This window comes from Melitaea cinxia, chromosome 15 (genome assembly GCF_905220565.1).
Source record: "Melitaea cinxia chromosome 15, ilMelCinx1.1, whole genome shotgun sequence".
Lineage (NCBI taxonomy): Eukaryota > Metazoa > Arthropoda > Insecta > Lepidoptera > Nymphalidae > Melitaea > Melitaea cinxia.
Window position 1 is genome coordinate 14,116,848 of NC_059408.1, and position 25,470 is coordinate 14,142,317.

At 34.3% G+C, this 25,470-nt stretch overlaps 3 protein-coding genes and 1 long non-coding RNA gene across 4 annotated transcripts; 2 read left to right on the plus strand and 2 right to left on the minus strand.

Annotated features, from left to right (window-relative positions):
• The first annotated feature begins 640 nt into the window (after positions 1 to 640).
• Positions 641 to 5,630, plus strand: LOC123660110 (mitochondrial 2-oxoglutarate/malate carrier protein-like). Its single transcript, XM_045595216.1, has 6 exons — positions 641 to 717; positions 1,068 to 1,292; positions 2,181 to 2,354; positions 2,941 to 3,043; positions 3,766 to 3,884; positions 5,390 to 5,630. The coding sequence occupies exons 1-6, from the start codon at positions 641 to 643 to the stop codon at positions 5,574 to 5,576; spliced, it is 885 nt and encodes a 294-aa protein (XP_045451172.1). The 3' UTR covers positions 5,577 to 5,630.
• A 3,719-nt stretch (positions 5,631 to 9,349) lies between these two features.
• LOC123660111 lies at positions 9,350 to 14,068 on the minus strand. Its single transcript, XR_006744134.1, has 5 exons — positions 13,892 to 14,068; positions 13,607 to 13,729; positions 13,217 to 13,385; positions 11,130 to 11,335; positions 9,350 to 9,599 (listed from the first exon to the last, which is right to left on the minus strand). It is a non-coding gene; the product is annotated as an uncharacterized LOC123660111 (long non-coding RNA).
• On the minus strand, positions 12,096 to 13,210 carry LOC123660109 (sepiapterin reductase). The gene has a single exon (XM_045595215.1). It carries the CDS (start codon positions 13,204 to 13,206, stop codon positions 12,403 to 12,405), a length of 804 nt encoding a protein of 267 aa, XP_045451171.1. The 5' UTR covers positions 13,207 to 13,210; the 3' UTR covers positions 12,096 to 12,402.
• Positions 14,069 to 19,259: 5,191 nt separating the features above from the next.
• Positions 19,260 to 20,102, plus strand: LOC123660192 (ski oncogene). The gene has a single exon (XM_045595291.1). It carries the CDS (start codon positions 19,260 to 19,262, stop codon positions 20,100 to 20,102), a length of 843 nt encoding a protein of 280 aa, XP_045451247.1.
• Positions 20,103 to 25,470: the final 5,368 nt, after the last annotated feature.

Here is a 25,470-nt window from a genome sequence, read left to right on the forward strand (position 1 = left end):
AATATACAGATTCTTGAAAATAAAAAATTATTTAATTATTTATATCTACAAAGATTTTTTTTATTGAAATATTTGACTTTCATCATGCAATTGATTTATTTAGTTTAAAAAGTAAACATATACTTACAGCGTACCTATCTTAATATATATAAATCTCGTGTCACAATGTTTGTCCTCAATGGACTCCTAAACCACTTAACCGATTATAATAAAATTCGCACACCATGTGCAGTTCGATCCAACTTGAAAGATAGGCTATATTTTATTTTGATATATTAATTATTATATTTAAGAAAAAAATAAAGAAGGCGGTACAAAGTTCGCCAGGTCAGCTAGTATATAATAAAAGAAAAAAGTGTAATCTTAAGTTTTATTTTTATACTATATATATAATAAATTTTGACATATGAATGTAAAGAAAGGTTATAACAGATAATTTATTTTATAATTATTACATAATCTATTCACAATATAATAATATGTCAATTTTAACATACATCAATCCTATAAAAATGTAACTTCAATATTTTCATTTATCACAATAACAACATCAAAACTAATGGCGATCGTATGCCAAAAATAAAAGAAGAAGAAGAAGAACAACATCAAAAGAAACTTATTTTAAAATTATATTTGCAATATGTCTGAGAAAAATAAGCCGCCAGCTCGTAAGCCGATGCCAGGATGGCTAAATTTCGTGTTTGGAGGGATGAGCGGGTAAAAATTAATTTAATTTTTCTATACAGTCGTTGCAAAAAATTTAAGTTATATAAAATTCGTATACTATGTGACTAACTAACGAATTGAGAGACTTTTTATGTCGATTTCAAACCTTGATTCTTGCTAACAAGAAAAATCCTATAATTGTCTAAACAATAATGTTTGAGTATTTTTATTATGTTTAGTTAAAAACCCAATCAAATACAGAATGAAATTTTATACAGAAAATTCTGTGATATATAAAATTTTAAATTATGGAATTTCGGAGAGTAGTTAATACTTTATATAAGTCAGAAATACAGTCTTAGATCTTAAATATACTTTCGGTAATTACCAAATCTTTTCAGTATGATGGGCATTTGTGTAGTACAACCAGCTGACTTGGTAAAGACGAGGATGCAGCTCTCGGGGCCCTCGGGAAAGAAGTCAGTATTGGGGGTTGTCGGGGATATCCTCAGGAAAGAAGGGGTGTCTGGTTTCTACACAGGCTTATCAGCTGCGCTGTTCCGGCAAGCGACCTACACGACTGGGCGATTGGGGTGCTATAATGGGTTGAGCAATTATTACACAAGGTTTGCAGTCTACCCATATCTTCTATTAATTCATTTTTTTTTCTTATACAACTCAGCAAGGTCAGCAACCAAGGCCCACCTGATGTAAGCAGTTTGCGTATCCTATAGACATCTGCAAAACTAAAAGGATCGCAAATGCGTTGCCGACCCCACCCCCAACACCCCTAGGAGCTCTGGCTACCTGATTTAGCTGTGATCTTTGTAAGGCTAAAGTACTTCCCCAGTCGGGCTGCTCCAAATTTTGAGCAGGATTTATCTTGCTGAGCCCTACCTCAGTGGCCTGTTGTTTTAGGGATTCTAATAAATGTATTGTATGTAATGATTTGTATAACACAGGGAACGCAAATATGTACCAAATTAGTAATTACTCATAGATCGAGACATACTAGACGACTATGACTATGACTAGACGAGATATGGCGTTATTTTTCCTTGGTGGATAGTTTTGTAGCTGAAGCAAATATAATTAGTCAGCAAACTGAAAAGACCCTAATTATATATTTAGGTACGTTTACGACGTTTACGTACATCAGAACGTTGCATAATAGTGTTTATGAAGATATAGAGGGTCGATGAAACAAACCTCGTCAGAACCGAAAATATATTTATAGAAGAGTTACACATAGATCTATGTAATACAAAATTCCTACAACTCATATCATATGAAATACTTATGGTAAATGTTATTCGAGTTTGAAAATAGTATAAAAAATAGTATAAGTTATTAAAATTTGTTGTAGTCTGTACGTGAATACGTTTAGTATATGCGTGACTATTAAGAATTTCGTGTAAACACGATTTTCGATCGCTTATAACCTTCTGAAACCTTAACCGTCTAAAAACTTACAGAACAAGAAAACATAATTAATAATATGTTAATTTTTAAAGCACTTACGGTGTTCCGAGCTTCCCTATAAAGGTCGTGATGGGCATGGCAGCGGGGGGACTCGGAGCTTTCATCGGTACCCCCGCTGAAATAGCACTAATCAGGATGACGGCTGACGGCCGCCTGCCGCCGGAGCAGCGCAGGAATTACAAAAACGTCTTCAATGCTCTTTCTAGGTTCATAATTATATATTTAGATATGCTATTTTATGTACCAAAAGAATTTCATTCAAGATAATATTTATTTATTACCTGTAATTGAACTCTACAACTATTGAACTTTATTATAAATAATATATTCTTTATTAGAATACACTACTCAAAAAAATTGAGGCTACAAAACATGACGTATGACACATGTTGATGAAACTGTTTACAAGAATCAACGCAAACAAATTATTTCAATCAATTAGTTATTTATATATTTCCTAGAAAATGGAAAAATAATATTTTGTAAACAATCTCCCGCTGATCTCATTAGACCTTATTAGATCAAAAGGGATGTTTATTGATAATTGATATATTTGATAAGATGAGACTTACTTTCTTGTCAACTCTCTTAAGCAGAATCTACTTTCTTAGCGGGTGATACCTGCTCATAAACAATAATAATATCATATTTGTTTTATGTAGTTTGAACATCATTATAACATCTTATTTTAAAACGTTTTTAAAAGCTTACTACCACAACATATATTTAAATTTTGTGCATAGTGTAAGTATAGCTGTTAATATAGCTTAATATTTTTGATTATTAAATTAGAATTATAACGGAAGAGGGGCCAACCATGCTGTTCCGTGGAGCCACCGCAACCGTCACGAGGGCAATGGTCGTGAACGCGGCGCAACTTAGTACTTATGCACAGGTTTCTATAATAATAGATTTTGCAATTCCTTTTTAAACGACTTCCAAAAAACGAGGAGTTTCTCAATTCAACTGTATTTTTATGTATGTTACGTAAGAACTTTTGTCTGGGTGGACCATAGACCGTGTTGCTCTTTGGGGTGGACCGATTTCAATGAGTTTGTTTTAATCGAAAGGTGGTGCGCGTCATGTGGTCCCATTTAAATTTAATTGAAATCTAACATCCAAAACACTGTGTGGCTACGGTACTAAAGAATATAGCCACCCCCTCTCTTCCCGTGGGTGTCGTAAAGGCGACTAAGGGATTACACAGTTCCACTACCACCTTGGAACTTACAAAGCCGACCGGTGGCGGGATAACCAACCAACTACTTACTGGCTTTGAAATACACAGGCCGCAGACGGGCAGCAGCGTCTTCGGTGCGACAAAGCCAGCCCTGCGGTCACCAACCCGCCTGCCCAGCGTGGTGACTATGGGCAAAACACATGAGTTCACGTTATTTTTGGCGTTAACTTATGGAGGCCTATGTCCAGCAGTGGACTGTATAGGCTGTAATGATGATCCTAAATCCTACATTCAGTTCCTCCTACAAGTTTACGTACATTTTAGACAGATATTTCTACCCTAGATAAATATAAGAACATATCAGGCACCTACAATATAATAGCATATAACATTCCAAGAAGTCATATTATTGTATAATAATAATATTCTTTTCAAAGGCTCGAGAAATGCTAGTATCACATCTCGGCGAAGGAATTGGTCTCCATTTCGTTGCGTCCTTAATATCGGGATTGGTAACAACTTTTGCGTCTCTACCCGTCGATATTGTTAAGACACGGTAAAAATATGTACCTTTTATTTATTTTATTGCTTTATATATGTACACAGCTATACACACTAAGAATTTACACTAATATTTATACACGTCTGATTTAATACAGAGTAATAGCCTAATAGAAAACACTACAAATAGTAGGTTTATAGGAAACATAAAAAGTAGAATACTGTTTTGTATTGTATTCATTGAAGACAGAAAAAACTTTAGACGTGATCACTCAATAATATTGAGTGTCCCCGCTTTTCAGTCCTAATCCTTATTGTGTAAGAGATGCTTCAAAGTTATGATTATTTGTAGTTTATGTAATTCAAAATAAAAAAATCGATTTGAACTATAAATTGATTTACGCTACGTTTTGTTGAAATATTTAGAAGAAAAATCTTCAAAAAATATATATATACATATACATATGTATAATTTGTATATTTATTTATAAAACATCGTATAAATACATGCGAAGTTTTTTTTTTAAATATATTTTCTATGTTCGCGACACATTCCCTGCAACGGTGAAACGAATTATAATTTATCAATGAATATTTCATAAGATTACACCCATATAGAAGTACAATCATAATTTATTTTTTCTTATTCATATACCTACATATTTCTCATTGGTATTCTCTCGTTTTGATATTCTTAGCTACGACTGTATCTAATGATAAGTAATTTTTAGTTATTTATATACTTTAGCACTTGTATAAATAATCATTAATAAAAAATTTAAACCGGTAATAAGCAAATATTTTTCATAATAATGTTAGTTGAAGCTTCAATATCGAGACGAATCTTAGTTACGTCTACCGTTCGATAGATGTCGCTGTATCAAAAAAATTCACGCTATGGTTTGGTTCACACTGCGTGTATATCTTGCTACAGTAGCGTGATTACTACTATCAGACCTTAAAGGTCGTGGGTTCGATTCCTAAGTATTTTTGAAGTGCCATTTTGAATTTTGAGTAATTCAAAATCACAACAATAACTGTGATGTAAGTTGAGTAAATAATATAGTACCTGACCACGCGGTGTAACTGTAACACGAGGCAATGTATACATAAAGATATGGCATTATATATATGATATTATGACATTAAACGTGGAGACAAATTGAAATAGACTAATAGAGCTTTATAATGTTTTATAAAATAATACTTAGCTGTACCCTGCGCCGTGCTCGCGATGCTATGTTTATTTTTTATTGTTTTTTACTCGTACCAACTCAGAAACCTTTGTGGGCTCATGCACAACACTGCTGAAGATCACGACATGATCAAATATATAGTTAACGATTCTATAAAGGACATACAGACAAACATTCGTTTTTTATATATAAATAATGTAATCAGTTACTCGTCTATAGTTATAAATAGGCAACGGACAAATATTTTCGGTTTCTAGATTTACTGGATTTAAAATTTCTGTTACAATACTTACATACATTGCAAGTATATATTTTTCTTTAAATATTTGACACAGATATTAGATTAAAAAAAACTTTTTTCCAGGGTACAAAATTCAGCAAAAGGGACAAGCCAAGTTACTGTGTTAAGACGAATAATAAAAAATGAAGGAGTCTTCGCACTGTGGAGTGGTTTCATACCGACGTATGCGAAAATAGGACCCCTCACAGTCCTTATATTCATATTCTTAGAACAGTTAAATGCTATGTACTATAAGTGGACGGATTCTTGAATCTTGATACTAGTTACGTAATATAACAAAGTTGTTAGTATTCTACAAAACATTTGCTTTGTAGTTTGGTTGGGTTTATATTTTTATATATAGAAAAAAATATTCAATTATGTAGATTTACTTACAATATTATCTTGAATTAATAAATATCGACATGTTTTAAAGAACATTTTATAAACTGATTTTAATCCCATTACGTTAAAACTACAAATTTTGATATGTTGATCAAATTTTATTAAAATTAAAAATCAAATTGCGTGCGTACAAAGGACACATGACAGAAGTGACGACCGACCTTCTTTGGCAAACTGATTTTTAAGTCTCGTTTATATTTATCGCCATCGACAAAAACGTTGCCGTTTCATCAAAACGTTGCCGTTTCATCCTTAAAAAATTTACCCTCGTGCACCTTTCACTTCAAAAATAAAAAACATTTCCAATATTATCACTATTTATACAAATAATAGACGAACTATAAGGGTATAAAAGCCAAAACAATTGTTTTCTTATTGATCTGTATGATTTCCGCATCACAAAATCTCGTGTTGATTTCACTTAGTAGTGAATTACTTATTACAATTTTAGTTAAATTGTAACGAAGTAATTTTTTCACAAATATACCGCGGAATACAGCTAATTCGTAAATAAAACAATTGAATTAAAAACAAAATATTTATTATCACACAGCCCTCGTGGGTATAATTATCCACAAACAACAAAAATAAAAACAATGATCGAAGTCTGCTACTTCTTCGTACGATTTACTTTATTTTAAAACCTTCATTATTCACCGACTCTATAATTTACATTTAAAACGGGATATTTGCTTGAATATTAAGAAATATAATAGTGTTTATATATACCATGAAGCCTTCAATATTGCCAAATTATGGGAACTCAAAATAACCGACAATAAAAATGGTAATTATCACGTTTTACACATAAATTACATAGTTCTTTTAATTTACCATTAACACTATAAAAATTATAAAAATACTTTACGGTACAAATATGCCAAATGCCTGTAAAAATGTATAAATATTACCTGATTTAGTACGGGAAGACAGTTTTACGTATCCAAAAATGATGTATCTTATATATAAAATTCTCGTGTCACAATGTTACCATACTCCTCCGAAACGGGTGAACCAATTTTGATGAAAATTTGTATGCATATCGGGTAGGTCTGAGAATCGGCCAACATTTATTTATCATACCCTAAGTTATAGGGCGGGATTAAGGGGGTTAATAACATATATGGCAAAACAACGTTTGCCGGGTCATCTAGTAATTATATAGTATGAGTTATGTATTTAGATAAATACGTTATAAATTAATAAGTTATTAATGTGAATCCTACTAATATTATAAACGCGAAAGTTTTTATATATGGATATATATATATATATATATATATAGATGTATGGATGTTTGTTCCTCTTTCACGCAAAAACTACCGAATGGATTTTAATGAAAGTTTGCAATAATATAGCTTATACATTAGAATAACACACAAGCTATAATTTTGAAAGAAAGTGTATGAATTGTCCAAAATATAACGATGATTGTCAAGTAAGCCGGAACAATCTGCTATCTGCGAGCTATTTTGCCGTACGTTGAAAAAGCTGTAGAGTTCATACTTATATAATGTCAGAGTGAAATGTTTTTCTTTATTAGTCTGACAAAAAAGTCCGCGACAGCATATATGTATCTTTTATGAGTAAGCCATTATCGTCAAAACAGTGAACCATAAATACTATAAAAATTGATAATATACTTATTTCTAATATAGTAACAAATTGATTTTTATATCGCAGAATCAATTTTGATGAATTTAGGCACAAAGATAGATATTGTTGAGAAGATAATAAGCTACTCAAAATATTTACTAATCCTGCGTAGACGAAGTCGCGGGTACCAGCTAGTGTGTATATAATACAAAGCAGGTCGTACTATGGTCATACATATTTGATACATACACAGGCGTATATTTCATTAAAAATAAAAAAATACAATTTTTTTAACGTATTAAGGAGAGTTACTGTGATTGAATTTTTTTCTTAATTTTATCAGTCATAGTCAAATCATGTGGATATTCTTATTTAGCAAAATAAACTTTTACGGTTTAGAAACGTAAATGCCGATTTTTCTTTTCGATTCGTTGATTCATATTTTAAGAAAAAGTTAAGGAGATCGTTACTAAATAACAGAAATTTATTTGCAGAAGAACGTTTGTGATAAATTTTAAAGAACTACCTAAGCTAAAGATCTAATTCTATTGCGTTTATACACATTTTTATTTCTATTTAAGTACCATCAAATCATCTAAACACAAAGTCGACTGCAACAAAATTTCACTTTTAAATAACTAGCAAATAGAAATATAACAATTATTGACCAATATCCCAAACCTTTTATATAAAAAGAGAATATTAACAGATTAATTGCAAAGATACAACCCTACTGAAAGTTCCAAATAAAAAACGACAATTGGACTTCCCATCGGAAGTTATTGTAAACTATTGTGTATTTAAAATATTACAGATAGATCTATCTGGATCCAGATAGCCCAGATAAAAACAGATAAAATTTGTATGGAAATTTTGGAATCCCTGTTTCACACAATAGTTTACAGTAACCTCCCATGCAATCATCGTTTTTTATTTTGAATTTTCATTATTAAAATTTTAATCAAAAAGATATTACCGTGGTTTTAATATTATGAAATGTTGAAACGAACAATAATTACACATAATAATAAAAAGAAAGCTCATAAAGTTTTCTTAAACAATATATAAATACAATTGTGTAGCGCCAGTTATAACTAGCTAGAAATATAACAAAAAAAAAAAAAAAAAAAAATCGAGTCTAATATTTTACATTCTCGTATTTTTGGAATACCATAAAAATTACATTTCAAAAAAATTGTTACTTATTATTGAAGTTATACTTCTTTTGGCGAATTTGGGAAAAATCATGAGAGTAAATTTTGACGACGCCCGCGCACACCGTCACGAAAAAAAAAGCAGTCAGCTAGCCAATGAAGTATAACTTCTTACGTGCGTACATAAGTAAACACTCATACTTTTTTCTCATCAGAATGAAATCAAAACTGATATATATGGTATTCGACTCCTAACTAAGTACGTTCGTTCAAATGTGGAGTGCTGTAGGTGTTATAGATAAAGTTCCGCGGGGAAAAAAAACCGAGCCCTTTTTTTAAATTTCACTTTGTCTAAATATATGAATACTAACTGCCGCATACAACTAAAGAACCGCATATGGAAACGAATTCTAGAATGTTTTTTATTGTAAATTATAGCCATGCTTACTGAAAGGTATTATGCAGAACGAGGCTTTTAAAGAAGCTCGTCTATTTATAGTCAAATTTATAAATGGGCTAAATCTTTTTCACGCGTAACGTATTATAACGTTATTACATCCTCCAGAACCCCCCATTTGAAGGAACGCAGAGAAGTCGAACACCTTACATACACATTTTTAATTTAATCAGATCCATAGATCGTATATTTAACACAACTTACAGATAATTATTGCTTTTTTTGTACTTTTATATTTTCTTATGTAAATTTCTTTTTTTCTAATCAAAAAATGTTTTTTTTTTACATTTTTTTTTTACTTATTTTACGTTATTTTATCTTTTATAATTTTTACTTTCATTGATTTTTTTTTTACTTTACAATGCTAATTTAATTTTATTTCAATTAAGTATTGCAAGACGGAACGAATTATGATGTAATTAATTACTAATATTGGCCACAAATTGTCTCCATTTTATTACAATCTAATTTAAATATCTCAGTTGTTCCAATGTTTTATTGCTATAGAAACTTTTGTTAATTTAATTCAACCGATATAAACAATATATGTTATCTGTGGTAAATGTCAAACAAATTCAACCTCCTCTACGATGGTTTCCCATGAATCCGTGGACTCCGTTTCCCAGGAATCGTCGTCATCGTCGTCGTCGTCGTCAATAACGTTTTCATTGTAATATGCCAGCTGTAAAAATATAAAACAATTTTAATAATTTTGAAGTATAACGACTTGTTTAACGTAGTGCCTAAGATCCAAATTCCGTAATAATTAGCGAATCGTACACAATATGCAAATAAATGGTAATTTTACCAAAATTCCCCTAAGACAACATTTAAAAGAAAACTTCTTTATAATATGCTACTTTTAAAAATAGGGATAAATTTGCAATAAACTATTGTCGTCACTTTTTTTGAAATAGAAACAAATTAAAAAAAAATTAAAAGTATACATTATACAATAATTTTGTTTCTTCGCAATTAAAAAAAAAACCAACTTTAATCATGTGAACTAGTGGACTAAATTACAGATGCTTACAAAATTTGATAACAATTAGTACAGTAGTTTCGGAGTTACATGCGATAGCAGCGCCACCTACTGGGTCCAATTGAAAACTTTTGTTAATTAAAATTTTATCTCCCAAGTTGAACCAAATTTCAGATGCTTACAAAATTTGATAAAATTGAGGCTGTGTGGTTAGTGCAGCAAAGAATATAGCCACCCCCTCTCTTCCCGTGGGTGTCGTAAGAGGTGACTAATGGATAAATAACACAGGTCCGCTACCACCTTGGAACTTAAAAAGCCGACCGATGGCGGGGTAACAATCCAACTGCTGGCTTTGAAATACACAGACCAAAGACGGGCAGCAGCGTCCTCGATGCGACAAAGCCAGCCCTGCGGTCACCAACCCACCTGCCCAGCGTGGTGACTATGGGTTGACGTTACACATGAGTTCACGTTATTTTTGGTGTAAACTTGTGGAGGCCTATGTCCAGCAGTGGACTGTATAGGCTGTAATGAGATGACCTCTCTATTGCTTCGGTTGCCTCGCTCGATCACACTTTTCGTAGCTCTCTCATCGCACATTCACCAACTTACTCCCCAAGTCAAGCGTAAGCGTGGTAACTATGGGCAGAACATATTATGAATTCACGCTATTTTTAGCGCGAACTTCTGGAGACCTACCGGCGACAGGATGTGTTTGTGTTTGTGTGTGTGTGTGTGTGTGTGTGTGTGTGTGTGTGTGCGTGCGTGCGTGCGTGCGTGCGTGCGTGCGTGCGTGCGTGCGTGCGTGCGTGCGTGCGTGCGTGCGTGCGTGCGTGCGTACGTGCGTGCGTGCGTGCGTGAGTGCGTGCGCGAGAAAAAACTAATATATAACATCAAGTTATGACCTATAATTAATACCTATAATATAGGCCACAGCAGAATATATTCCACTAAAATCTGGAGCAGCCCGACAAGGAAAGTACCACAACTTTAAAGACACATCACAGCTACATAACAGCTACATAATACTGTTCTCAATAAGTAGTATTGTGTTCCAGTAGTAAGAAGGCCTGAGCTCCTGGGTCAAAGGTAGGATTGGCAACGAATGATCTAGTGTTCAAGCGTCTATAGGTGTTTACCATTAGTTGAGCTATGTTTGGTGACCTAGTCATATTAAAAATTATTCATAAAACCCTAGATAGCAAATTAGATCTTGAATTAAAAAAATACCTCATTTTCACGTAGCCTATGTACAGTATGCACTCTAATCTGGAACATCCAAGCTTGTCCCAGCAGTGCAACAGTACCGCTGAGCAGCAGCGGCATGCTGAATCGACATTTCCAGGCCAAGTTCATCAAAAATATGAATAAACTCTTCCTACCCGCCATTTTTAGAAACATCTGGAATGTTGACGATTATGTCAATGTATACTTATCTGTAAACAAATAAAAAAAAATAACTATAATGGTTTTTGTTCGCAAACGAACATAACCGACTTCAATTACATCGACAAGTAATGCAACGTAAGTAGATGAAAAAAATTAATAAACGCGCTAGTCGTCACTAAGATTTTCGAGGGTTTCCCTCGATTTCACTGGGATTCCATCATCAGATCCTGGTTTCCTTATCGTGGTACCACACTTGGGATATCTCCAACAAAAAAAGAAATTATCAAAATCGGTTCATAAACGACGAAGTTATCCCCGGACATACTTAATATAATATACGGTCGAATTGAGTAACCTCCTCCTTTTTTGAAGTCGGTTAAAAATAGTTTACGAAGTTGGTAAGAAACATCGTTTATAGGATAATTGTAATTATTTCATAGTATTTTTTACCAGTATAATATTTTGTCAATTCTCTTTTAATATATAAATTTTTTTTGGAATAGTTGCAAAGACAAACTTGTTTTAACTATCGACATCATTAAATAATGATAATAAAAGTTACCATGTAACTTTCGTAATACTGCTATACAATAATTGTTCTTTTAATATTCATAGATACTTAATTGAAACTGCTATCATTAAATTCAGTTTATTCAACGTTTTAGAATTTGAACTTGATAAAGTCACTCTTTATGTCCTTATATCATTATGTAAAAAATATAAAAAAATAAATAAAAAAAGGAATTACGAAATAAAAAAATTATGAATGTAACTCATATCTTAACAGGGGTACATTGAAAACACATATAAAATTCAAGCATTTATTAATATGAATTGCATTCATTATTTTATTATAATTATTATTTTAAGCACATACATTTGACACACATATAATGGAATGTTTTTAGAATAGTTTACGTTACACATACACGGTAATTCGTTAAAAATGCTACCATAACCAACGAGAACAGTTTACAAATGATTTTAATGAAAACTGTTAAGCAGTAATCTATTAAATACAATTTCTAGTTCTATAACAATCTCAAAAATTCATACTCAAGCTATATATCATATACTTCAAAAAATTGCACAAAGATTCATTTAAGAGATTAATTTATTCATCGTCAAAATAATCGACATGTTCGCCTGGAGCGAATTTTCCTGAGAGCAAGACTTTCATACATTTCTTTGCCGTTATTTCTGGTTTAAGCAAAGTCCCTTGATTTTTAAATGATGTAAAGACATCTTTCAGGTTCTCGTTCACTGCTTCTTCCAGGACGTTGTCAATCATAGCGGTCTCGACAGGACCGGGGGAGTAATTCAAGACTTTTATTTGCTTCTTTTCCTCTGCTAGGACTCTGAAATACATTTCCCTGGCCGCTTTACCACTACAATAGTAGGCCATACCTCCCATAGGCTTAATTGCACACAGTGATGTAATATTGACAATGATTACCCTGTCCTCGACTTCCTCAAATATCTTAAGAAACTGTGTGTTCAATGAGATTACTTTAAATACATTCAGATCATAGTATTGTCGAAGTTCTTCAACATTTTCCATTCGAGATGTTTCCACAGCCAAATTACCGAGAGAGCCGACATTATGGAAAATTAAGCAGTTTGAGAAGTTGGTAACTTTGTGACCAGACAGCGCCTCCTGAAGTACATCATACATTTCTTTTTCCGATGCTTTTGATAGGTCGATGGAATTGTACAAAACTTTTACTTTGTCAGATTCACAGAGGGTGGCTGTTGTGGCAAGTTCTTGTTTTTTACGTGCCAGCAACAACATGAGAGACTTGGGTCCGAGGCATTTTGATATTTCAACAGCTATAGCTCTACCTATACCTTGAGATGCACCGGTGACAACACAGAAAGATGGCCCGGACAAATCTATTTTAGATGATGATGAAGCCATGACTACTTACTAGGTTTTATCACCAAGTCACTCCTGCAGCAGTTTCTCTGATTCAGTATCGCCAATCACAGGATCTAAATCACAACCTTCTCTCATCAATCTATCAATACAGTCGGCTCTGTATGCTGCCAGATTTTCAACCACTTTATTCTTCTTTTTGAGAGCTAGGAGCTTCCTTTCTGGAAATGAAAAAAGTTTAAGTTACGCAATAATTATTGGAATTATAAATAAAATTAAAATATTCTATCTTAAACTAACTCACGTTGGGAATAGTCACGACTATACTAACTACTACTAACTAAATTAATTGAACAATCTTATTATGAAGAATAACCTCAGATAACCTTACATCTAAGTAAATGATAGCGATAAAAATATACAAAACAATATCATTACTTACCCAGTATAGCAAGATATTCAGCCGAATCGGCTAATTTATCACTCTTCTCAGGCTTGAAATCGTCTTCGAATTCTGATACAACTGTTGAGTCTCCAATTTCACAACCCCAGGGATCCATCAAATCTGCAATATTTAATAAATTTATTACTTTTACTATTTATTAATAACATTTTATAAATTTATATCAATAATACAATTCTTATTTCTAAGGCTTACAAGGCCACTAAAATATATAAAAATGTCATCGATCAATTTTCAAGTTACTTATTGTAGGTAGATACTTACTTGAAGGCTAAAAGCCGAATGTTATTAAACATTAATTAGGGAAGGGGTTTTGTACATAAAAAAATTAATTATTATCATTGAACTGTGCAAATTACAATGACAAACTCGAAAAACTAGTTTTTTTGCTGTCACGACCAATAATATTGATATTAAGCAAGTGTTACAACAGACTACTAATATTATGTTCGAATACTTGTACAAATTTATACATAATACTTTTTGTAAGAAAAGGAAAAAAATAATACGTAAATGGTGGTCTAGTTAGTAAAATCAAGTAACTAAATATAAAGAAAGATTTGATTTTCGTGATAGAGATAGAATAGAATTTATGGTCGTCTGGAAATAATTTAGAATTCTCATGTCACAATGTTAGTTACAATACTCCTCCGAAACGGCTTGACCGATTTTTATGAATTTTTGGGTGCATATCGGTCAGGTCTGAGAATCGGCCAACATCTATTTTTTATACCCCTAAATTATAAGGGCGGGGGGTGGATTAAAGGAGTTAATAACATATATGGCAAAACAACGTTTGCAAGGTCTGCTAGTTGTATGTAAAAACGGTAGGTCGGAGAATCGGCCAACAGCTATTTATCATATCTCTACGTGAGGGAGGGGGGGGGTTAAGGGGGTTGATAGCATACATATATGCCAAAACAACGTTTGCGGATAAGCTAGTAATTTATACAAATTATATATCACGTAATTTACTAATGTGCTAGAGCTTGTGTGCTATATGTAACAACATATTATGTATATTAAATATGTGTCTATTAATAAGTATAAAATGATGGGATCAATAATTAAAAAAAAATCTAGTTTGACATACGGTGGTACGAGTATTTAAGCGCGGGAAATTTCAAGTCATATGACTTTTATATTTATACTTGCTGACTCGGCAAACGTTGTATTGCCGCTAAACGCTATTTAAAAATAGGACGATCAAATCGTAGGGTTAAAATTTTTGGGTTGTATGTATTTTTTAATGTTGTATCATAAGAAATAAAAAAATAAAATTTATCTAAAACTTAAAAAAAATAGGGGTGGACTACCCTTAACATTTAGGGGGATAAAAAATAGATATTGTTCGATTCTCAGACGCCGCGTTGGCGCAGCGGTCACAGCCATGGACTGTACCTGTTGCGCTGACGGTTGCGGGTTCGATCCCCGCACATGACAAACATTTGTATTGGCCATACAGGTGTTTGCCGTGGCCTGGGTGTTTGTGCAGTCCGAGTGGGTCTCCCCACCGTGCTTCGGAGAGCACTTTAAGCCGTTGTTCCCTGTTCTTATCATGTAGGTACACCTGATAGCGATCGTTACTCATAATAGGGAATATATCCGCCAACCCGTATTGGAGCAGCGTGGTGGATTAAGCACTGATCCTTCTCCTACATGGGGAAAGAGGCCTATGCCCAGTAGTGGGATATTACAGGCTGAAGCGATTCTCAGACCTACAATATGCATACAAAATTTCATGAGAACCAATTTTGATAATTCTTTTTTTGTTGGAAAGGAAATCGAGGGAAACTCTCGAAAATTCGCATAACTTTATACTGGATGTACCGATTTTAATGATTTTTAATTTAATCGAAAGCCGATGTTTATCATGTGGTCACATTTAAATTTCACACACTAACAAGTCAATTCTGATAGGGCCAGAGAAGTACTTACCCGGAGCGCCATGTCCTATGAGTCGGTCGTTTGCCATTTCCGCAACTCAGGAACTTGCTACCAATCGCATTTACCAGGTTTCACCGCGAGGAGGTCACCGACAATTAACACTGGAATGGACAATGGAATGGAATCCTAATCTATTACTAACAACGTACTCGCCGTATACACGTTTGTAACCAATAAAATTCAACTATTAATTATCTAAAATTTTGCTAGTATTTTTATAAATGGCAACTTAATGTTTAATTTGAACACAAGTATTATATGCTTCAAACAAACCTGTCCCATAAAAATAATCATAGTAGCTATAAATTTCTAATGTCTAAGACCTAAAAACTAATTTAATGGGTATAAGATTCTTTTTCCCTATAAAATCGTAAAAATAACGATACGACATTTATAACCTTTTCCAATGGTTTTGCACGACGAAACGAAATTATTTTCATATCAGTTTATTAATTAAGTTGAAACAGGTTCTAATAGCCTATTGTACGTCCTGCTGTTAAAATCTATTTATAGCTTATTTGTAGGAAAAAGTTTATCGACAACCGGTGAAACCGGTCCATAAAGTAGGTATTATACTTATCCTTACTTAGGGATGACGAGTTGGCGCAGCGGTAATAGTTGCGCTGGCGGTCGCGGGTTCGATTCCCGCTCACGACAGACATTTGTATCGGCCATATAGATGTTTGTCGTGGTCTGGGGGTTTTGCCTGTGTATTGTGTGTGTTTCCGTACCACCAAAACAGAAGAAAATCCTACTGGGGGCCGTTGAGTGTGAAGCGTTTGTCCTCATTAGCTTGAAGAAAACATCCAATATCTTAATCTGCCCGATACATGCTTTGTCACGCATGGTAGAAAATAATATAAATATTGTAAATGGCATAGAATGGTATTATTTTACTATATTATTAATTTAAAAAAATTACAATTTCCGTAGCATGTGTTTTTAATCCCGTTTAAAGGAATTAATGAAATTATTTTTTAAAAAAATAACCGAAATTAACTCCGTGCCAACCCTGTTCGCGACGTCATATCAAACTGGATGCTCAGTTCTAAAGACTGTAAAAAAGCTAATTTTACGAAGTAACAAAACTATCTAGTGTTTCGAGTAACTGACGCGTCATAAATACGCCATAGTTTTGTTTAGCTTTAGTTCCAAATTAATACTAGCAGAATATGACGTAATGACTCTCTGCGAAGTATCACTACAGAAAAATACGGAATGTAAATTGTAATGTGTGTATGGTACTCAGAAGCACGATTATTAAACGCTTTGTTTATGCCAGTTATTGTAAATAGCACTTTAGTCCTGTTTGATAAGGCTCAGTTTGGTAGCGCTAGTGCACCTAGTGCTATTTTTATTTTGTGTTATATTCAAAAATAGTTTTTACGCCTTTTGTTATATGGTTCTAATTCACATGTTTCATTGTCTGTTAGTGATAAAAGTAGTTTTCACAGAGCTGCGAGCGAGCGGTCGCACTAGACGCAGCTGCCCGCCCGTCCCGCACTCCGCCGCGCCCCCGCCGCACTCCCCGCCGGCTCCCCGCGCGTGTCGCGCTTTCATAGATTAATAATACAGACATGATGTAAGTCTTAAATTAATTGAAGTCATAATAATATTATACAGTCATATCTGAAAACGTCAATGCATTTAAAATAATTTTTAAACTTAATATGAAAATTAAAGTCATATATATTTAAATTTATCTGACATGAGAAGCAATGAAATCTATTATATAATATTTTTTAACCGACTTCCAAAAAGGAGGAGGTTCTCAATTCGACTGTATTTTTTTTTAATGTATGTTACATCAGAACTTTTGACCGGGTGGACCGATTTCGACAATTTTTTTTTAATCGAAAGGTGGTGTGTGTCAATTGGTCCCATTTAAATTTATTTGAGATCTAACAACTACTTTTCGAGTTATATCTAATAATGCGTTTTTCTTGACGCTTTTTTCGTCTACCTACGTTGTATTATACCGCATAACTTTCTACTGGATGTACCGATTTTGATAATTCTTTTTTTGTTGGAAAGGGGATATCTTTAGTTTGGTACCAGGATAAGGAAACCAGGATCTGATGATGGGATCCCAGAGAAATCAAGGGAAACTCTCGAAAATCCGCAATAACTTTTTACTGGGTGTACCGATTCTGATAATTTTTAATTTAATTGAAAGCTGATGTTTGTCATGTGGTCACATATAAATTTTATCGAGATCTGATAAATACTTTTTGAGTAATCTTTGATAATGCGTATTTACTTGACTATTTTTTCGTCGAACTACGTTGTATTACTCTTCGATGTAATTGAAGTCGGTTTTTTTTTCGTTTGCGAGCAAACACAATTATTAATGAATTGTAGTAAGTAATAATAATAGTAATAATATTCTTTATGGCACACCATTAAAAGATATAAACAAAAAACAGTGCAATGAGATGTACAAAGACGGTCTTATCGCTAAAAGAGCGATTTCTTCCAGACAAACTTTAGGTATAAATAGAACAGGACATAGAAAAGCGGTATAGCAAATTATAAAAAAGCTAACTCATTTTCTTTTTAAAGCAGATTATTGCTTGAGCTTTTGTTAGAACGAAGTTTCTTACGGCAGGCTTGTTTATTTTCATTTCAACTTAATTAGAATATCTGATATATAAAATTCTCGTGTCGCGGTGTTTGTAGTTAAACTCCTCCGAAACGGCTTCACCGATTCTCATAAAATTTTGTGTGCATATCGGGTAGGTTTGAGAATCGAACAACATCTATTTTTCATAACCTTAAGTTATAAAGGGCGGGGGATTAAAAGGGTTAATAACATATATGGCAAAACAACTTTTGTGGGTATATATATATATAACTTAAATATACTAAAATAATGAGTGTGTTTTTGACCACACGACTGAAGTAAAATTTCTGCACAATAAGCCTGCACTTTGTCTTAGATATACGAAAGATATAGATATACTAGCTATGAGAGAAAGAGAGAAAGAAAATGTGTGCTCGCACTCTATCTCGCTCCGTTCGTTTCAATCAATCAGACTTTTCGTAACGCTCTCGTCATGCATTCATCAGCTCATTCCGCAAGTCAAGCGTGCGTAAAGAAGTTTTAATTCAATTATTTTCCAAATAGAATTTGTAATACAAGAAACTGTTGGAATCCAATTAGACTCGCTTTTGTTTGGATGTGGAGCGTTTAAATAATTTATCTATGGCACAGGCGGAGCGCGGCTCGCGCCGCCATTCTGGATATTTTGACGGGAAGGTCGGTCACGTGACTCGATGCGGCGGCGTGGCGGGCGGGCGTGTGGGGGGCGCCGGCTAGACTCTCCAGTAGCCGGGCCGTCCGTCTGCTGCTCTGACTGCGCCCGCTCGCCGGAATCCACGCCCTCGTCCCGCGCCCGCAATACGCCGAGGACCGACTCGGACGTTCGACGCGCGACCTTTTCTTTCGGAATTCGCGACCGGATCGAGGATCGCGTCCGCGAGATTTCGAACGCGAGCGGGCTCCGTTTCGGCGAGGTACGGGCCTCGACCGCGTATTTTTGCACGGTTGCGCTCGGGCGACGGGGCGGAGACGCCGGCGGGCGCGCGGCGGCGCGGCGACGGCGGCAGACATGCTCGGGCCGCTCGCGGAGCGCCACGCGCGCGCGCCCGCCGCCCGCTGACGGGCGAGGCCGAGCTGCGCGCCATGGACGCGGTCGCGCCGCACATCACCTCCGTGCTGAGGACGTACCAGGCCAGCGCGCCGCGCAGCCTGCAGGGCCCGGGCGCGGGCGGGGCGCGCCCGGCCGCCGCGCCGCCGCCGCCGCCGCCGCGCGCGCCGCCGCCGCTGCTGCTGGCCGCCGACCCCGTGCTGGGCGAGCGCGGCGAGACGGTGCTCGAGGGCGAGCCCGTGTCCTGCTTCAGCGTGGGCGGCGAGCGCCGGCTGTGCCTGCCTCAGATTCTCACGTCGGTGCTGACCGACTTCAGCCTCGAGCAGATCAACCGCGTGTGCGACGAACTGCAGATCTACTGCTCGCGCTGCACGCCCGAACAGCTCCACGAGCTGAAGACGACGGGTGTGCTGCCGCGCTCGGCGCCGTCGTGCGGGCTCATCACGCAGACGGACGCGGAGCGGCTGTGCGCGGCGCTGCTGCACGCGCCGGCGACGGCGGCTCGCAAGCTGCCCGGGTTCCGCGTGTACCACGAGTGTTTCGGGGGCGCGCGCGGCGTGTGCGCGCCGGAGCTGGGGCTAGTGCAGTGCGCGGAGTGCCGCGGGGTGTACGGGCCGCGCCGGTTCGTGTGCCACTCGCACGGCACGGAGCACCGCACGTGCCACTGGGGGTTCGACTCATCGCGCTGGCGCCGCTTCCTGCTGGTGGCGGACGAGGAGCGCGACCGCGAGCGCTGCGCGGCGCTGCTGGACGAGCTGGCGGCGCGGGAGGCGCGCGAGGCCCGCCCGCCGCCGCCGGCGCCGCTCAAACAACAAATACCACTCAAAAGAAAACAGGTACGTCTTTTTGTTATGTCTAGTGATCTTAAATCTCAATAAACTTTTAATCTGCTTAATTTTTAGCTTAAAACGACAAAAGCCTATCAGTATAAATTACAACATAACTAGGTATTTTGTTATTCCTTTAATATTTATAATATCTATAAAAGATATTATTACTTTTACCTAAATTCTTAACTATCAAGAAAAACAGATTTCGGAGGAATAAATTTTTTTAAATCATAAAAAACATTTTTTATGAAAAGGTAACTTTCAGTCTTGTAATAAGCGGTCGCCCGAAGCGCCAATGGAACCACTAGGGTTGCATATTTGGTTGCGTAATTTATTACGTAGTATGATGTACTTACTATATTACAGATCTGTCAAAAAAAGTATACAAAAAAAACTACGAATTGTTTAGCTAAATTCATAAATCTTTTTACATTGAAATGAACTGTCGCAAAATCTAAAGACATCTTTTTTTTACTTGAATCTTACCTGCAGCAAAAATAAAAAATAACTTGTAATGATATTATTTTTTGATTAACAATTATTCTCTGCTCTCTATTATTATTTCTTGTTAGTAAAAACGAGCAAATTGATTTAATTAATGTAAGAAAGTGATTTTACAAAACAGAGTTTGATGTATAACATCGTTTTTTTTATTACTCTACGAGTTATACAAAAAGAAATACTTATCGAAGAAGTACCTAATTCTGAAATGCTTTACTGGCAAAATATCTGAAATATATTTATAATTTACTTTAGCGTTAGTTATTGTCAATTAAAAATCGCTAATGCACCAACGGTTGTTAATTTTTATTACTGACAATAAAATCTAGGTTTACCGATAAACCCAGTTAATTATTTTAAAATGTGTGTGAGTGCGTTCGCTACACCGTATCATGATGGCCGTCACGCACACATCGTCTGTCACACATTGTGATTTGTGATCGTTCATTCAAAAAGGTTGGCATTGTACGTTCTACTATAATACAAGGCCTAATAAAGGTCAACAAATCGCTAGAAATGTTCGCAATTTTATAATCTACGATTTTATATTAACCGTTGTATTAGTTTACTAGTATATAAATAACTAACTAAAGTCATAAATTTTAAAGTTCTTCATAACGTTACCTGTTAAAAATTCTGATACCTATTATCTAATGATAAAATAAAAAGTCCGTTTATTAAAACTATCAATAGGCACAAATATATCACACCATGGCAAAGAAATATATATTTGTTGCTTTGTTTGCATTTTTATCAAATAATTAATAAACGCATAATTTACTATTTGATGGCAATTTTAGCTAAATTTTGACGATAATTTTTTTTTTTATTTTATTAAGGACAAAACTTTACATTACTAAAACATACGACTGTGTTGTTGTACAATCAGCACCATTATCCTCAGATTACTCTAATCTAAATGTAATACAGTAGGTGCAGCACTAAAGTATCACACAAGAAGTGGTTAACTATACAAAACTTTTAATAATAAAATAAAATAAAAAGGATTCACAAAATATAGTGAACTAGCCGACCTGGAGAAGTTCGTACCGGCTATTATTTTTTCTTAATCATAATAATTACATAGATATATCAAAATAAAATATAGCCTATCTTTCAAGTTGGATCAAACTGCACACGGTGTGCAAATTTGATTAAAATCGATTTAGCAACTTAGGAGTCCATCGCGAACAAACAACGTGACTCGTAATTTATATATAAGTATTAAGATTAATCCAATTTGATTAATTGCCAATAATCTCTTTCTTAAAAGAAATTAATGTAGGATAAGTTATATTTTAAACGTACTGAGTGAAAAAAATAGTAGCTAATAGAACATCTTATTTGACTGTCATATTATATTAATATTTTAGAAGTTTATTGCTTGAATGAATGTTACAAATTTAGATGCTAAAAAATAACCACCATGCTGAATTGTATTTAGAGTGGCTCATCAGAGTAGTCATTCAGACACTCGTTTATGGCTGTAGTCATTTATGGCTGACTTATTAATTTAGGAGACAGTAGATTTTTAGAGGCAAATAATGCTATTAAAAAGAAGTCTGTTTAATTAAGGGCCCATTTTTAATCGAAATAACTAAAATGAATGTCAATGAAATGTCATTAAACCAACAACTTTTAAGAGTATACTCGTAGTAGTAGAGAGCAGTATTTTTGCAAGTATTATTATACTTTTTACTGTAATTAATAAAGTCCAGATAATTTAACAATTTTTGATATATACTAGCTGGACTTCGTTAATGTATCTTTTTTTTTTCTCTTATACAAACCCTGAAAATTACGAATACAGAATAAAAACGGATTATCCAATTTAGTGCAGTCGTTCGAAAGTTGCATCTAAATACATTTCTGCGATTTATTTATGTAGTTGCATATTATGGTGCAATGTGTCATTATCTTATCATTTTGTATATCCTTACATTTATATCGGAAAAAGTTTCATTGAATTGTAATATTGTGTAATATTAAGCCATCGCTATCAGAAACAAAAATATCCATCACAGATTACTTTTTTTGTAAAAGGTTCGAAAGTAAAAAATTTTCGTAAATTATCGACAAGAAGGTTTCATAATAGAGATAATTATGTTAAAAATAGGTTTTATTACAATAAATTTTATTATTGTAATTATCGTAATTGTCTTTGTGAAACTTTTGTCCGTAAATATATATAGCTTACAATTACAATTATGGCATAAGAAAAAATTCTATTGATAATTTTTGTTTCAGTCAAAAATTAATCAATATATAATTTAAAAAGAAAATTAAGAAAAAAATTAATACGGTGGTATTGAATATCTTAATTACTTAAGTTCACGTCACTTTTTATTTCCATTCATTTACATTGAAAATTACATTAAAACAGCGTAATTATGTTAATGTCAATAAACAACGAAATTAATATATATATATATATATATTATATTTACTTTAGAATTGATAGAATAAATTTTGTTAAAATTATAATAAAAGATGTATTTTTTTTTAATTTATTTATTCACTATTTTATATATATATTTATATCGCTAAATTGAATGCGTACTTTGCACTGCATTAGAATGTAATAAAAACACGTGTTTATAGTCTAAGATCCAAACTAAACACGATCTTTACCCCTGTTTAATGACACTAAACCGCCATTCAAACCAAACTTTTAGCAGGCAACCCTATGTCGTCGTATTCGCTATGAAACAGCGCTCATTTTAATGTAAGATTTATTTATTAAACATGGTATATGCCTGTTTATACCTGCCACCCAGTGGTTATGCCAGAAAAATAAAAGACAACCGAACATTTGCATTTGATACAAGTTTCATACTGTCGTTTAGTAATAAATTTAATCTTTCAACTCATCGGTTCATATAAAATTCATATAAAAGTAAATATATCGATTTTGAATTAGGAATTTTTCAGTCAACCCTTTCTCGGTTTATTTTTTAATATACTAAAATAAATATACAATAACTTGGGTGAAGTTCATCTCTAGATCGGATCTCTTACTATTGTATTTTAGTGCAACGTCAGTACACTGCAGTATAGTTACGGATATAAAACGCTCGGAGACAGAGTGAAGATCGCTTTGCTCATCGTGTAGGCGTCGCAAAACAGAAAATAGTTTTGTTTAGTGGAAAAATAAAAATTCATAAAATGTGTGTTTTGTATTCATAGTTGAAGGCCAGCGCTAAATACCCGTACCGATAACTGTAGGACGTTTTTAGTTTCTAGCACATAATTATAGTTTTTAAAATAGTTTATCAATGGGTTTAAGGTTCTTGATATAAAAACTTAATTTGGTGAAGGAATAAATGGTGAAGAAGGCCTATGTCCAGCAGTAGGATATTACGGGCTAAATCGATCATGCATAAATCGTAGACAACTTAAAGCGACTAAGGAAAAGTACATTTAATCTGTTATTTTAATATGTTTGTAATATATTTTTCTTTGAAGTGGAACGTCAACTGGAATTTGCAATATGCCATTTTGAAAGTGACTGAAATAACCTTATCGCATATACAGACATACAAACACACACGCACATTCAAACAGAGATACAAGTCTACTATATTTGCGTTTGTATAATCATAATTAGAACATTTTTTAGTTAATATTTAATTAAGTAATAAAGCTTATTTTATCAGACCTTTAATCAGTAAAAAATATTTGTTCCTGATTAGGAATAGTAACGACTTAATTAATATAAGTTTGTTAAATAAATAAGACGTTTCGTGTTTGAAGAAATAACAGGATTTGTTAACATAATCTCATTACGTATTTGCCGACAAAGAATTTTTTATACATATATACACAAGCTAAGAATTAAGTTATTTCTTGCCTATTTTTAATTATTTTTTGTTACTCATTTGTCGGTATCTTAATAATGCGTAATAACAATTATTATGTTCTTTTCCAATGTTAAATATGTATAAAAATAAACGCAAAGTTAAGTATAAGTATTTTTTTAGATACAATCGTACTGTCCAGCTGATGTAAGTGCACGCATAGGCATGCTACCGACACTAGCACGACCTCGGCCTACCATTTTCAAAATAGGAATACAACACTAATCGAAAGCAGTATTATTTAGCTGTTATCGTCTGTAAAGTGAGGTATTTCGACATCGAACGATGTCTTGTGAAAAGATCTGTGTGAAAGAAATTACCAACTACCCTCATGTTAGTTACTTTTTAATTCGAACGTAAACTTTGCTTCATCGTTCGAAATCTCAACCATGTAAATAACAAATATGAACGAATGCTGACGCACGCAGTAAACCGCTCCGCTCACGTGGGCGTTTATCGATCTGCGTAATTACACGTCTGAGACTATGTCTACTTATCTACACTGAACGCTTTTACCGAGTTTGCTGAACTATCAAACGGGGATAGGCATCGAGGCCGCTTTCAGACCATAGCTATTGCGAAAGTTTGCACGGTTCTTACGACAGAAAATATTGACTAAACAAACGCAACTTGACTCAAATGTTTTTATATTTAAAACTAGCTGTGCCCGCGACTTTGTCCGCGTGGAATTTAACAATATAATTATTGTTTAATAGTCTACGAGACTTATAAGATTTAAAAAAAATCTAAAATGAAAGTAGCCTAAGTTACTCCTTATCGTTAAATCAGTCCTGCCGTTTCAGAGATTAGCCGGAACAAACAGACAGACAGACAGACAGACAAAAATTGTGTATTGTGTAGTGTGTCATTTTGGTATATGTACCGTGGATACATCCAAATGCACTTAGTAAAAAGCGATTATTGTAATATTACCAACAGACACTCCAATTTTATTTATTTGTATAGATTATCAATAAAAGAACTCGTGACAGCACACTAATATTAGAAATATGAGAATATGAATGTATGTTTTTTTCCGCAAAAGTATTGAATTAGTT